This window comes from Monodon monoceros, unplaced genomic scaffold (genome assembly GCF_005190385.1).
Source record: "Monodon monoceros isolate NGI ecotype Baffin Bay Population unplaced genomic scaffold, NGI_Narwhal_1 Super_Scaffold_8, whole genome shotgun sequence".
Taxonomy (NCBI): domain Eukaryota; kingdom Metazoa; phylum Chordata; class Mammalia; order Artiodactyla; family Monodontidae; genus Monodon; species Monodon monoceros.
The window spans coordinates 943384-958969 of record NW_021703785.1 but is presented as its reverse complement, the minus strand read 5'-3'; the positions used below and the strand labels follow the sequence as shown (position 1 = coordinate 958969).

General features: G+C 54.3%; 1 protein-coding gene across 4 annotated transcripts in view; it reads left to right on the top strand.

Annotated features, from left to right (window-relative positions):
* ATP11A (ATPase phospholipid transporting 11A) overlaps nt 1–13686 on the top strand; it is a 116082-nt gene extending 102396 nt beyond the window's left edge. For 2 of the 4 annotated variants that reach the window (XM_029210555.1, XM_029210552.1), the window contains 4 exons: nt 2338–2403; nt 3066–3169; nt 5338–5503; nt 8784–13686. In XM_029210555.1, the coding sequence (XP_029066388.1) occupies nt 2338–2403; nt 3066–3169; nt 5338–5503; nt 8784–8876 (429 nt within the window). In that variant the 3' untranslated portion in view covers nt 8877–13686. Of the gene's footprint in view, nt 1–2337; nt 2404–3065; nt 3172–5337; nt 5504–8783 lie in introns of those variants that run through there. The other 2 variants (XM_029210553.1, XR_003791771.1) reach the window with 2 other exon arrangements.
* Nucleotides 13687–15586: the final 1900 nt, after the last annotated feature.

The following is a 15586-nucleotide window of genomic DNA, read 5'->3' as shown; positions in this document are numbered from 1 at the left end:
CCTTTGAGAAAGGGGATTGGAGCCCCAGTGAATCACCCCCAAAGTCCATAGAAATAATGGCCAACGAATTCAATAATACATTGACTATCAGCTCGACCTGAGGGCTCCCTTAAATACGGAACCCCGGAGGAGCTTACGGACGTGTCACCGTGATCACCTCCCAGTGAGCTGCGATAGCTGGCGGAGGGCACAGGTGAACGTGGGCAGGTGTGCAGCCTTGCCCAGGTTCCAACCCAAATGCCCGAATCTGATTCAAGGTACTTGTGTTTTACTGCTGTTCGCCTGTAAAAACCACACCCTGTGTTTCACTGGGCTGGGCGTGGATCCCAGATCCACCAGAATCTACCGAATCCTAGGAATCTCGGCAGTGCCTTGGGAAGCACCATCCTACCCCTCTCGGGAAGAGATGAGAAGCCATTTGAGCGACTGAAACTTTGTCCCCGATTGCGATGCTGCTGGAGGTGCCCTGTCACTCTGCCACTCGTAGTCCACACCCACATTTGCTGTTATCTAACAGTTTTGTAAAAGATCTCTGAATCCCTGTCAGGCAGGGGCAGCAAACACAAAGGCTGTGAGGGCTTCTGCCCTTGCAGCTGAGCTGAGGTGCCCGCGGGGTTCAGAGCCGCCCCCTCCCTGCACCTTCACCTCTTGCTTTTGGCTAAAAACGGTAGCTTCCAATGAAAAGGAAGTGGGCGCTGCGTCCTCCTGCACCTGCTGGCCACTGCCGAGCTGCAGCCCACCTCGGAGGTAAAATTTCCTGCCCCCGACATTAAGCATTGAAGAGAGAGCCCTGTTTTTGAGGGTTTCCCAGCCTGGGCACTGTTGCCAGTGAGGCCAGGAGTTCTTGGTTGTAGGGCTGCCCCGCTGCAGTTAGCAGACCCCTGGCCTCTGCCTCCTGGATGCCAGTAGCCCCCCTCCCCCGAAATGTCCCCAGACACTGCAGGTGTCCCCCACCTCGGGGACAGAATCGCCTCCAGGGAGGGCCACTGTGGCTGTGGATCTGAGCCCAGCTTTGATCACACCGATGAAGCGAAGAATAAGTGATGAGGGTCCTTGAGTCTGTTCCCTGCAAAAGTCCTGGCGCTTTGGGTTTTCTCCTAGAATTCTGCAAGTAGGTTCTTGCCTCGGTAAACACCTCACAAGGCCTGCAGCCCACATGCTCACCTGAAGTGAGTCGCGTGTAGGGATGTTCCTTTGGTTGAAAACTAACCACACGGGAAAGCAGTTTTTATTCTGGCTGGTAATGCTTTGTTTTCTCGTAAAGAAGAACTAGGAGCGTTTTCTGAGAGGCCCAGCTCGCAGAATCCAACAAACCAGAAATGGGTCGGCTCTTAGGCGGTGTAGAAATCTCAAGGAAGATAACTCTTGTAAAATAACACGTCCAAGAGGCTGGTTTGTCCCCGGGAGGAAGACTCTGAAGTGGCTGGTGTTTCCTTTTGCTTGTGTCTGTGTCTGTGGGTGAGAAACGTGTTGTCCCCTGGTCGGACGTGTGTGCTCCCCGCTGGCCGAGCCCACATCCCGCCGGGGCCTTGTCCGGGGGCCGCTGCGTGTCCGAGGTTCTGGCCGCGGACCTGCCCCGGGCCCTTGTGCAGCTCTGTCGTGTCTCCCCTCCTCCGTTTCCATGACTCCCACGGGGCCGCATCCCAGTGATGCCGCCCGCAGGGGACAAGGCTGTTGCTCTCACCATTCCCAGGACGATGGCAGCAGTGGTTTGCCTTCCGAGCCGACAGGTGTTTGAGCTGAAAAGAGACTAGACACACACTCTACCGAGCGTGGGCTGGGCCGCCGGGTAAAGGTCTCGTCCGCATGAAACACGAGCAGGAGAGCGGGGTCGGCCCCCTGCGGACCATGACTCTAGCTCACAGGCATGTCCTGTCGTCCGCGTGAAACACGAGCTGGGAGAGTGGGGTCAGCCCCTGCGGACCGTGACTCTGAAACACGAGCGGGGGGAGCGGGGTCGACCCCTGCGGACCGTGACTCTAACAAGCGGGGGGAGCAGGGTCGGCCCCTGCGGACCGTGACTCTAGCTCGCAGGCGTGTCCTGCTCTGGTTTGTAAGCAGGGCCGCCGTGTGCGGGAGCAGCGAGGGGGCCACACTGGGGGCGGCCGTGCAGGAAGGACGGGGCGCCCAGCAGGAACCACCACCCGCCCCGGCGATGCTGCGGGACCCGGGGCCTAGCGAGCCGGGCTCGGCCGGCCTCCCTCTCACGTTTTGGCCGCGTGTCTGGGGCTGGAAGTGTCAGGCGGGGCCGTGGGAGGTGCTCTCTGCCCCTCGTGCGGAGTGCGAAGGAGGAGAATCCGTATTAGTGGGAGACGACGTGGACTCTTGTCTCCACAGGTATTTGGTAACTGGACCTTCGGGACGCTGGTTTTCACGGTGATGGTGTTTACGGTCACCCTGAAGGTACATCCCCTGACCTGACGTGCTTCCTCCGGGCACAGTCAGCCCTCCTAGTGAGTCGTGACCCTGACCCTAACCTTGCCGGGGTCTTCTCCCCGCCACCAACTCGGCCCCAGCCCCGAGGGGCAAAGGTCAGAATTGCACAGAAGGTGCTGGAGGGAAGGAGCCTATTCTGTGGGAAGGGATGGGTATTAGACTTCTTTTAAATGGCCATATGCCCCACCCCTAGTAGAAGCAAAGTCCATCTTAATTGGAACAAATTAATGTACCGTGGAAAATTTAGCTCTTTTTCGAGTCAGGTGGGATTCTTCCTGGAATCTCATTATGAAGGTCCCAAATCCTAGCAGCCTGAGTCTTGGAAAACCCCAGAGCAACGTCCCGGGTGGAGCTATGACCAGCGCCTTGAGCCGTCGCCCGGGTCGCCCTGTGGGAGCATCTCCCTGGGATCCAGGCAGACTTACTGGCAATGTTGAGACTCGGAGGCCGTGGGGAACCCTTTCTCTCCATTGGAACCTAAAGTGTGTTTTCCCCAAACAGGTTTATGTAGGCATTTGAGCTAAAATTAAGGCTGTTTCCATTCTCTTCCCGCTTCCTTCCCCCGCTGTCAGGGCTCCCAGGGCCATGCCCAGGTAACACCACCATCAATCACCTTTTCCCTCTTTCAGCTGGCGCTGGACACACACTACTGGACTTGGATAAACCACTTTGTGATCTGGGGGTCACTGCTGTTCTACATCGTCTTTTCCCTCCTCTGGGGAGGAGTTATCTGGTATGGAGTTGATAATTATAAAATCATCATTATGTTACTGGCCCCGCGGTGTCTTTCCTCGAGGGCTGACAACTCATTATCCGGATGACCTCGTTCCTGTGTGCGGGAGGGGCATGGCGCCAGGGCTGGGGCGGGGGGGCCCCCGCAGGGGACGAGGCGGGTGTGGTCCCTGCTCCTTTCCGCCAGGTTCTCAGTGGGGGAGACAATCTGCATCATATGTGTGACAGGGGAGGAGCAGACCAGACACTACAGCAAGGGACCTATTTCAGATCAAAGGTTGGGGAAGGCCTCTCCAGAAAAGCTGTTATTTAAACGGAAACCTGGGAGGAAAGCACTGTCATCATCGTGGTGGGTGCGCCCCGGGAGCTGGCCTGGGCCGAGGCAGTCGGACCCCAGCCAGAGCCCTTCCTAAGGAAGGGAGCCCCACGTGCAAACACCTTGGGGCAGGGCCCGGCAGGGGAAGGAAGGTCCAGCCTGCCGGCCACGTAGGACCTAGACCCCAGCCTGCCGCCATCGAGGACTTTAAGCAGAGGAGCATCAGAGTCCGACTGCACTTTTAGGAAGGTCACCGTGGCTGCTGTGTTGAAAGTGAACTTGGGAGTGGAACACAAACAAGGCAACCGGTCTAGAGACCATTGCAGTACAGCGGTCAGTCCTGACGGGGGCAGCAAGTGTCTGCCTTTGCCGGCGCTGTTCCCTCCGCCCAGACGTCCTTTCTCACTAGCTTGCCTGGGGAGCGCCTGTTCATCTTTCGAAGCCCGGCGGCCCATCAACCTCATCCACTCTTCCCTCGAGTCACCTCCCAGGCGGGCATTTCCACCTGGTCCCCCAAGCAGCTGTTCCTCCCCCGTCACATCGCATGCCGGATTTACCTGTAATTCTCCCGTTTACGTTTCCACCTCCCGCATAAGATGGAGAATTTCCTGAGCAGGGCTGGGACTGGGGGGAGGCGAGTGAGGCCCGGGACCACAGCCTGGCCGAACGGGAGGCCAGAAGCAGTGTCCCCTCCACCTGGTGTCCCCAGTGCTGACCTCGGCTCCCGGGAGGGGCAGGCGGCCCCTGAAATGGGGGAGAGGCTTCCTCGGTCCATCAGGTCCCCACGTGGAAGTTGCTGAGCTGACATCCACCCAATGACCCGCTCTCTTTCTGACCCCCGAGTGGCCAGATCCATGCGTTGCACGTTCTTGGAGACCAGGAAATCCAGGAAGACCAGACCAGCTTTTGGTGGGTTTCCAGCAGCCCTGCCCCAGGCCACAGATCCCTGCGGTTCTAGCGAGCTCTCCTAGTGAGCTCTCCAGAGCGGCTGTGTAAATGGGAGGCTCCCCCGAAAACTCCCAGGCCAGCTCCTGGGCCTTGGGGCTTTGGAGCCGAGAAGCGGTGTGACTCAAGTTTAGCATCATCACTGCCCCTTTCCAGAGGCTTTTGTGATTCACCTGGCAGGAGAGTCATTTCATTCTCTGTATTTTTATGGAAATTAAAAAAATATATTATGGCATAATTTTTTTTTTTTTTTTTTTTTTGCGGTTACGCGGGCCTCTCACTGTTGTGGCCTCTCCCGTTGCGGAGCACAGGCTCCAGACGCGCAGGCTCAGCGGCCACGGCTCACGGGCCCAGCCGCTCCGCGGCACGTGGGATCTTCCCGGACCGGGGCACGAGCCCGTGTCCCCTGCATCGGCAGGCGGACTCTCAACCACCGCGCCACCAGGGAAGCCCCTATGGCATAAATTTTTAAGTATTTAATCATTCTGCTGACGCGGGCAGATACGAATGCATGAAGATATGCATGCTTGCATATCTTCTCCATATTAATAGCTATTGTGCAGATATGATTCTAAGGTACAAAAAATATCACCTACTTCATCTTTTAAAATCTTTCCCGCTGTTCTGAAACTGAACTTCGGGGACTTGTTTTCCCCTTTGGGATGACTTCATAGAATTCCTCTCCTTTTCCCGTGGGTTAACACGCAGCGTTACAGGGAGAGGTCACAGCCCAGTGTTTCTGGGGTTAGTCCCCGCAGGCAGGCTAGGTGGCTTGTCCAGTGACTGTCGTGACAAAAGTGAAAACTCCCAGAACACATGGGCTCTTCGTGCAAGTAGAGAAAACAGACCAGGATTTCGGTGTTTCTCCTGCCATCGTGTTACGTTTCTCCTTTCCCTCGACGCTGCAGGCCATTCCTCAGTTATCAAAGGATGTACTATGTGTTCATACACATGCTGTCCAGCGGCCCCGCCTGGCTGGCCATCGTCCTGCTCGTCGCCGTCAGCCTCCTTCCTGACGTCCTCAAGAAAGTGCTGTGCAGGCAGCTGTGGCCCAGTGCCACCGAGAGAGTCCAGGTACCGCCCCGGGCGCCGTGGGGCAGCCCTTAGAAAGGGGAGCAGGAAAGGTTTGGGTTTGGAAATGCGGTCAGTCCACCATTACTAACGAATTCCATGATGACACGTGGTTTTACCCCTGAACCTAGATGACCAGTGGTTAGACTTGAGTGGCTAGGCCCTGAACTAAGAAAAAGATTAAGAGAAAAAGATGAAGCCAATACAAAAGGCAAATTGGTTTTTGTACATTTTTAAAAGTTTTTTCAACTAGTCATTACCTTGAAGGTAAAATTGCATTATTTTTAGGGATGGTGGATTTGGCTCAAAATTTAGCATTTATTTTGGAAAATTCTGGTTATGAGTAGTTCGGGCTGTTGTTTTCCACACTCCTAAATGGAAGCCAACAAGCTGAATTCTGGATCCAGGAAAGATGAGAGATACGAAGGATGCCGGGACTGGCATCAGACACAGGTGGTACTCAGAGCTTCCCAAGAGCGCTCTGGCCCTCCCCGGGGTTCCTGGGGAGGGGGTGTCCCCCGTCCCCTTACCCCTGTGACCCCCCGCTACCCTCTCACCCCTGTGACTTGCCCTCTGTGGTGCAGGCCTCAGGAGGAGGAGGAAGGATGCTAGTGAGAGGGCAGAGGCCACAGCAGGGCCCGTTGCTGCAGGACGCTTGTCTCACCTGTAGCAAGGTGCTTGTGCAGGTGAAGGGGGCGGGGCATGCAGGTGGGGAGGGACAGGAGGGAGGGTGACAACAGGAGAGGGCGAGTGGCACGTCCTGGGGCTGAGTCACTGGGAAGCTCAGGGGCCCCGTGGTCTCAGTCCCCAAGTGCTGTTGGCCGGCTTTAGGGTGGAAAGCAGGTGGACCTCCAGGGGCTGGAGCCGCAGTCGCGGCGCTTGCCCCCGCTCCCCTCCCAGCAGGTGACGGGTCGGGTGGGCAAAGCCTTCAGGTTCCTGGTGCTGGTTTAAAATGCTGAGCGCAGTGCCCCAGCCCTGGGGATTCTGCTGGGTTTGCAAAGTCGGTGCCCAGATGAACGCAGGAGGGGTTAGTGCAGGTCCACGTCTGACAACTTCATTACGAGTTGCACAGTCGTCCGGGGCTGTTCCCGGGCGGGACACAGGCGGGAGTGCGAGGGGAGGGATCCCGCCCGCCTGGGCTGGGCTGGGCCGGGCCGGGCCGGGCCGCGGGGCCGGTGTGGCCTGGTTTCCAGTGGCTGCAGGGACGTCTGGAGGCTGCCGCCCGTCTCACTGGACTCACCGCCTTTTCTTGTCTCTTCCCTTCTTCGTTCCTTTCGTCTTCCGGCCTCTTTGCCCAAATAACCACCTTGTTTAACGATGTGCATGGCCTCCTGACCTCTGACCTCTGACCTCTGGGACCGGCAGACTAGGAACCAGTGCCTTTCTGTCGAGCAGCCCACCGTCTTTATGCTTTCTCAGACTTCCAGCAGTCTGACTTTCTAACGGAACAAGGTGACGCTTTTCTGTCTTTTTGCATGCTTGGGACTCAGTCGCAGGACCACACAGGGTTGACGGTTAAGCTCGGAGCCGCGCTCGCAGGCCCGCCCCAGGCAGCACCGGGCCGCTGGCGTCGGGGACGCAGGGTGCCGGGCTCCTGCCGTCCGCGCCACTGACCGGTGCCTGCACGTGTCCCTGGGGAGCATCAGAGCCCGCTCTGCAGGCGGGACTGAAGGCCTCCGGAGAGACCAGACTCAGGCCATGGCACGGGGCTGCAGAGAAAGCCAGGACAGACGTGTCTGGGGTCAACTTTTTTACCAAAGTCCCTCTTAACTTTTTTAAAAAGTCTGATCATTTTTAGAAAAAGGCGCTGACCTTGCCTTAAAGGGCCGTAGCGCCTCTCTCTCAGGCACATAGAGCCATTCACACGGCGTTCTGTGGCCGCCGCCCAGTCGAAGGCGTTTCTTCCAGAGGCAAGGCTTCGGGGACACGGCGTGTCTGTTTTCAGTCGTTTGTGTACCTGGTGCCTCGTTTCTGTGTGCTCCGAACCAGGCACACTTTGAAGATCTGTGTTTGGTGTTACTGCTTTACTGAGGCAGCTTGCTTAATGGGAAAATGCCTAAAGCAAAAAAAAACAAAAAGGCTTTTTCTTCTTTAATAACTGTTCATATGCTACACAGCTTTAGCACTGCTTTTTAACTAGCAGGATGGTACATTTTTTAAGTTCAAGTAATTATTGGCGATCGAAATTTTTTTAATCTGATGCCATCAGAATTTGTTAGAATAAGTTACATCATTTCATCTTGCTGTTCACACACTTGAAAACATTCAGGATGAAATTATTAGGAACGTTTTAATAAGTCACAGGAGGTGCTTATGAGATTGGTTGAATCATGCCAACTCCAGGCTGAAACTAAATTCCTCTGACTGTTGATGGGGTTCATTTAGAGTTGATTTGCAGACGCCACACTCTGGCCACTGGGAGAAGGGCCCTGAGCTCTGTGTGTCCGTAGCCGCGGCCGTGACCCCAGGGTGCCTGGAGCCTGCACTCCGGGCACACACAGGGTCAGCGTGTTGTTGCTGGAGAACCGTCCAATTTCTGCAAAACTTGGGAGGAACAAACACTTGACTAGCCGTTTTGTGGGACGTACTGCGTTTGAGATGGATGGCTTTTTCTTTTCACCTGTCCTATTAAAGCGAAAAACATGGCAGGCACCGTGTGTGTACACACATAGGTCATTTATATATACGTGTGCATTTCTGGTTTCTACATCCATTTGCACATACCGTCGTGTGCGTTTCTGCCCCTGCAAAGAGCAGCCACCCCAGCGCTTGTCTGCTTCACCCCCTCCTCGCCAGAGAACGTTCTGCAGCTCACGCCTGTGATTCTTCAACTCCTGCAATTCTCTTCTTCCTTGTTACTGAGAAACTGATACAGTTTGACTAGAAAATCTCAGTGTTCAGATGCCTGGCCCCGCTGACCTGTGGCCCTGTGACTCCTTGCACCTCCCAGATTCTGGTCTCAGTCCAGGACTCCTCTGTTTGACCAGAGACAGGGCCGAGGGACGGGGTCGGGCAGGCACACAGAGTGACAGGCAGGTTGACAGAGGACAGAGGGACAGGCACACAGAGAGGGAAAGAGGGACAGGCAGGCACACAGAGCGGGCTAGAGGGACAGGCACAGAGCTCCTCCCTTGGGGCCGGGTGCCCGCTTGGGGAGCCCAGCCATGCCAGGGTGGTCTCGGGGAGTGGGCAAGGCCCTTAGCCAACGCCCCACTCTGGGCAGCAGCCTCCCCGGTGGCCCGGCCTCCCCTCCGCGGGCTCAGTGTCTGTCCTCGCCTTGCAGAGGAGCTCGAGCCGCCGAGCCCCGGCCGACGCCGCGCCAAGCCCTGACCGGCCTCTCCTGATGGACCCCGAGCCGCGGCCGAGGCGCAAGTAGCTGGTGGATAGGTAACGGCCGCCCGCGGGCAGCCCGGTGTGCTGTGCTCTTGCTGACTGCGCGGTTTTCCTCCAAAGTTTTGCGTGCTGTGCTGTGTCTGTTAGGTTCGTGGTCACAAAGAAAGGCTTTTACACACGTGGGTTCCATCCCAGGTAAGTGGCCCACCCAAGAGGCCGGCCGCGTGGGCTGTGTGCCGTGCACACACACGCACACGCCTGCACACCTGTGCAGCGCACATGCCAGGTGGACATCGCCCCACACATGTCCGGTGTTCGGCGTCCAGAGCACAGTTCATTCATTCTCATCCGTGGTGGTGGGAATGGCTTCACCTGAAAGGTCCATCAGGAAAGACCACCTTTCGAAGTAAAAAAGGGGATCTGGAGTGAGCGGCCCGAGCCTTGGCCGGGGCAGGTGTCCAGCAGCGCCTTCAGTGTCCAGAGCAGGTGTCTCCCGCCTGGCTGCCCCTCCCCTCCCTGCCCGCTCGATCGGAACACACGCGTGGGCCGGGTAGGGGAGATGCCTCTGGGGGCGCTGGGTAGGGCGAGGTCAGCATCCCCATTAGAGAAACTGCAGCCAGTCCGGATCCAGGGAGGGGCTTCGTGTTTTCACGCGTCTTCTGCGGGACGGTGGGCCCGAGAAGGGGACACGATCGCAGCCGGGACGGTCCACATGCCTCCTCCGTGTCTGGTCCAGCTGTGTTCAGGGGAGCCCAGGCCGGGGCAGCGAGGGCGGCGGCCACGTCGGGGCGTCGGGTCAGACGACGGGTCCTCGATGGGATTCTCGCGGGGGTCCCGGCACTGACTCTGTCCTTTCTGTTCCCGACAGACCACGTGCTTGGTGTCAGGACCACCTCTCGGGAGTCATCCCCTTGCCTCTCTGTAGACCCCAGCCCTGGGCAGCACCCTGGGAGGGCGGGGGGCGCCAGGCCCCCTCCAGCTCAGCCTCTCCCACTCCCCGCGTCCCCACCCGGCTACAGACCCCGCTCCCGTGGCCCGAGGGGAGACCGGATGCATGGATCACGGGTCCAGCCGCTAAGAGCCGCACGGTGAAGGGGGCAGGACAGGCGTCTCCGGGTGGCGACCAGGCAGGACGCACGCGAGCCCTCGGTGCACCCCGTGGGAGCAGGATCTGGGAGGATCGCGCCCCCACCCGGGTGAGGCCGCACCTCGACCTCTTGGGAAGCGCAGCTGAGCCTTGCAAGCGGGGTCGGGTCTGGCCCCTCCTCCCGGGCCCCAAAATCTCTGCTTTCGGAACCAGCCCAGGGACACCTCAGGACCGGCACCCCTCCCTCCCATCCGTCCGCTGCTGGCACCGGGACCTGCGGTAGCGAGGCTGACCGCGGACGTGTCTGGTCCCACGTTCCTTCCTCCGCGGGGCTGGGGCCTGCGTGCTTCGGCACCGCCTCCTGCCTCCCCCCAGCTGCCTATGCGAAGAGGGGAACCTATCCAGTAAAGCTTCCGGCACAGGTTCCGGGCAATTCATCTTCCCGCTCCCGAGGATGCGGCTCACCGGGGTGCCCTTGCTGCGAAATGCCCGTTTTGGGGGCTGAGGGGAAGGGTGGGGTCTGGGTGCCGGAGGCCGGCCTCTGGTGTGGTGCTTAGGCCCCCATTAAGAGTGGTCGGTCTCCCGGCGGTGTTGTCCCCCAGATCTGTGTCAGGCCCACAGGTCTGACAAGGTGGCCTGGGCGACCTGAAAAGCAATATCGCAGCCCTCGCCGCCACACGCTGGCTCTGACCTAACCCTGCTCTGTCGGGGGTCCTATCCGTGTCTCTGTGTGGGGGTGAACCGTCAGAAGGCAGCTGAGCTGTAAACTCCCTGTGACGTTCCTGTACCAGTATCTTATTTCTGGAAATAACCCGTTCGACATAGCCTTAATAGTCCGTAAAGAAGACATTTCAGTTTGAGATTCAGAGGGTAAAACCAATTGTTTTTTAGGAAAGGGTCACCCAAAAGCTAAACATTGCCCCCGCTGGATGTATGGGTGGGATTTAGGGATGTCAGTTGGGGAGTGAACACTGAGTCTACTTCCGAGATGCTCGACATTAGGGGTTTCGGGAAGTTCAAATTTCAGTTTGATTGTATAATGTTCACCTATAAACTATTTGTTTAAACGAGGGGATGAGTTAACAGCAAGAACAAGCGTACACAGGTAGTCGGGGTGAAGCAGGTGAAGTATAAACATACCAAAGACTAGGATGATGGACGTGGGGCCTCCAGTGAGACGGGGATGGGAGGGCGTGTCTGTCTGAGGGTCCTCCAGCCTCCGCCCCGCCCCCTGTCACTCACACTCCACGTCCAGTGTGTGGTCCACACTAGACCCTGCAAACAATGGTGTGTGCATTTTTACAGTCGTTTTTAAGAACCTAAAATGGGTATAAATGTAATACATGTGGGGGACAGATTCTCTGTACGTTTAGTTAACAAATTGTTTGTAATGTATTTTTTTAGAAATCTTAAAATTCCCTTTGCACTGAAGTATTTTCATAGCTGTTTTATTTGTTAATGTATCATATCTAATTTTTAAAGTATGTTTTTAAAGCTTTTATTTTTTAAGTTGATGACATTTTGGCCACTTTATATTTGAATTCTGATGAACATTTTGGCTGAATGTCTCAATATCTGATGAATGTGAATTTCAGATTTGATTTTATTCTCTACGCCTGTTTATTTTTGGTGTTTCTGGCGGTAGTGAGTAGCTAAAAGGCATATTTAGAGTATGATAATTTGCTATGCTCTCTCTTCACAGTTCATTGCCATTTCATCTGCTTTTTATTTGGTTTTTAATTTCTATCCTTCAGCCTTAAAATAGCTTCTTGACGGTCCCGTGTCCTCTTTTTGCCTGTATTGAGATGGTTACCATTTACCTCGGATAAGTCAAGTTTCCTTATGAAAGTTACTGACCTTTACATGCTCCAAAAAGTCTTCTTAAAATTGTTTGGGAAATTATTAAGTGACTGTGCCTGATAATTTGAAATAGGCGAGTGGCATGAGATCAAAAGTAAAGTCAAAGGAGGGACAGAAGAACCCACCGAAGTGACATTTCGGACAAGACAATGAGATTCCCACCTGACAGTGGGCAGTACTTACTTGCCTTACACTAACCTTAAAGCAAGTAATTTAGTTTTGAAAATCTTACAGCTGCACGTTAATCACTTATTAACATTTCCCCCGCTGGTCCAGATGTCTGGTTCCTGACCCACACGCCATCCCCCAAAGCAAGCTGTCTGTAGGCCGTGTTGCTCCGGCCACCTCCGTGGTCCTGCTTTCAGCTCCCGGCCACCCGAGGCCGCAGGTGCACACACATCCCACGTCCTAAGGGGACCCTGCGGGGGCCTCTGAGCTCCACCCTCAGGACAGGTGGCTGCCAGCAGCCCTTGGACCCTCCCAGCTGCAGCGTCCCTGTGTCCGGAGCTGGGAGTAAAGACCCTCTCTTGGCAACTCCTGTTAGAACCCAAATCAGCCCATTCCTGTGCCCTTGATTCCATGGGGTGAAGGCAGACCAAATGACCTGCGCCCCCCTCCCCCGGGGGGGGGCCGTGGCCCCGTGAGACCCACTGGTGGCAGTTCTGGGCCACGGGAGGAGCCCAGGAGCGCCACCTTCTGCAGTAGCAGGTTTATAGAAGCATAGTTTGGCCCGGTGAGACTTTGCAGCTTTAACTACAGAACTGCCTCGCACAAGCTGTGTAACTATTCCTAAGTTCACGGGCGTCAACCAGAAGTTCAGGGCAAAACCTAAGGGAAGTTTCCGGCCTCTTTCTTTAAAACCACTGAGTTCATCTGTTTTGCACTATTAATGACGTAATACAACCACTTCTGCTTTATCTTAAAATTAATGGTATTTATTTGACAACTCAGTGTAACAGCTTGCTATGCACTTTCTTTTGGAAGTTTCCCATTTGTAACTTTAAAAACAGGAAAAATGTCAGCTGGCAAACGCATCCTTTTTTTTTTTCTTTTTTTTTTTAGGTAGAGGGTAGGTGAATGGGGCTGAGAATCATTCTGATTGTCTATAAACAAAGCTTTAATGAAGATGTGTCAGAGTATTATTAAAGTGTGATTCTACTTTTGCAGAAAAAAATCTAAAGATCAGTTTATATAGCTTTATTTTTTACCTTATCGAAATATACAGAATTTTCATATGTGTATATTGTCTCTGACTTAAAGTTATAATGTGTGTCTGCATTGCTGTTTAAAATGTCCATTCATTATGTAATGTAATAAAAGAGAATCTTCAAAAATGTATTTAACACGAATGTTATCTCTAGGTGCTGCCATCATTGAATATAGCAGGCGCGCTTAAGATAATAAATCAGCCTCCAAACGGTAATGCTTAACTGATAATTATTTATTAACCTGCTTTGAAAAATTAAATTGTGAATTAAACCAAATCTTACATTTCTGTCGAATTTATTTTGTATGCTACTGTTTTTAACTTTTATTTCTGTAGATAAAGTATATCTTCATAATACGAATTATGATTGGACTTTTCTGCAGATTATCTAAGCAGGAGACCTGAATCTGCTTGCAATAAAGAAGAAGAAAGGCCTGGATTCGTTTCTTTACAAATTAAAAAGATCATAGAAGTTGGTCTTAACTTTCTGCTAAGAGGAGCTGCCGGGTAAACACTCTCAAAGGGAGTGTCTCTGTTTGGGATGAAGTGGACGGCACTGTGGGAGCTGGTGCCCTGGGAACGTGTGGGACCGGGTGCCTCACCGAGGCCGAGGGGCGCAGAACAGGAAGCTCAGTGTCGGATTTCCTAACGCTGGGATCCTGCCCATCCCCCTCCAGCTGCTCCCTGACCCTCCGCCTGAGACCCCTCTCCATCTGGATTCCTCCCCTTTCCCTCCAGGCTCTCCTCCCCGCTCTTGTCCGGGCCCCGGGTCCCACAGGTTCGTGGGCAGTCGGAGGGAGGGCGGGTTGCTCAGGTTCCTGGCCCCCCAGCCCTGGCCTCCCCAGCCCCTGGCCACTGCTCCCACCAGCACCAAGCTCCCTGTCTCCTCTGAAAGCTTCAACCTCAGAAAACTCCACACATCCTCGCACCAGGTCTCATTCCTGGGATTAGGGGACCAGGATGGAGCCAGGTCGAGGGTCCTGAGAGAGGGCCTCCCTGGGCTGGAGCAGGACTGCCCCTTCAGGGCCGACTGGCTCCCTGGGAGGGACCGGCTCAGGCCTCTGGCTTCACCGGGCATAGTTCTAAACTGGGGGCTTTTTTCCCGGCTCCCAAACACCATGAAACAAGCACACAGCCGGGGCGAGTAACTCACCCTGAGTGGGTGACCTTGGCTGTCAGACCAAACGCCAGCAGCCAACACAGCCACAGACGCGACAGGAAGCAGATGCCGCAGGTGAGTCGGAGCCCCGGGGCTGCTGGTTGCTGTGGTCTGGTGTCCACACCTGCCTCAGGTGACCCAGACGTGTGACCACGCTAACCTCGGCAGCTGGGAGGAGCGTGCTCGCCTTTCAGAGCGAGCGAGCGAGGGCACCCTCGCCTGAGGCTCTGCGGTGTGAACAGCCAGCCTGCGCGCCTGTGTTCCCGTGAACACAGCCCTTTATTCTACTGGGTCGTATCCCAGCTTGATCAACACCCACGTTAGTAAGCTTCCTCTTTCATGGAAAGATCTTAGAAACACATACTTTCTCAATTCCTTTCTTGCACTAAGGGGATACCACTAAAACTGTATCATCGTATTAACTTCCCCACAGAAAATGCTCACCCCTTTGTACATTTTTATTATTCAGGCCGTTCGAATAATTCAGGAGCATTTAATTAGCAATCTTCTAATTCCTCATCGAGGTACATTAGTCCTAATCAAGCCTGACGGAGGCCCAGCAGAAATCGAGAGATGCAGCATCTTTAATCGGATGAAGAATTTCTTAAGACATCAAACCCCACAACTAGTGGACAGGTGTCATGTCTAAAGGCGATCTTGAGTCAGCACTTGACACCCAGAGAAATTTACCCTTAATGCCCCACACAGCACATTCTTCAAGGCCCCCGTGTCTTCGTTACATCGTGTCGTGTGCTCCACTGACCCATCTGCAAGGCATGAGAACTCATAACACCCCAGAAACCATGAGAAGGGCTGTGCCTTGTACCTGAGGGGCCTATGACAGACCCTGTCCCAATTTATTTGTTAAAACTTTAATGAGAAATATGGATTACTAGCTGTATTACTTATTAAGAGTATTATTATCCTTTAAAATTAGTTATACGGGGACTTCCCTAGTGGCTCAGTTGTTAATAATCCGCCTGCCAATGCAGGGGACACGGGTTCGAGCCCTGGTCCGGGAAGATCCACATACCACGGAGCAACTAAGCCCGTGCGCCACAACTACTGAGCCTGCGCACCGCAACGAAGTACTGTAGCCCCCGCTCGCTGCAACTAGAGAAAGACCGCACACAGCAACGAAGACCCAATGCAGCCAAAAGTAACTAAATTAATTTCAAAAAATAGTTACACAACATCATAATTTGAAAAAATTCACTCATCAGTGCTCGTATTCACTTGGTTTTTACAAGATCCAAAGAGAGAGAGAGGGTTGTAAAATAATTAATAAAATTTCCTCTGAGACTCAGTTTCAGTACCTTTAGAATTTTAAAAAGACCTCCTGTAAAGTCTCAAAATAAAAGCCAAGTATCAAAATAAACATGGTGCTTTAATTAGCTAAGACTTTGTCTTGTTTATGAAGGATTACAGTTCCCAAGTCCT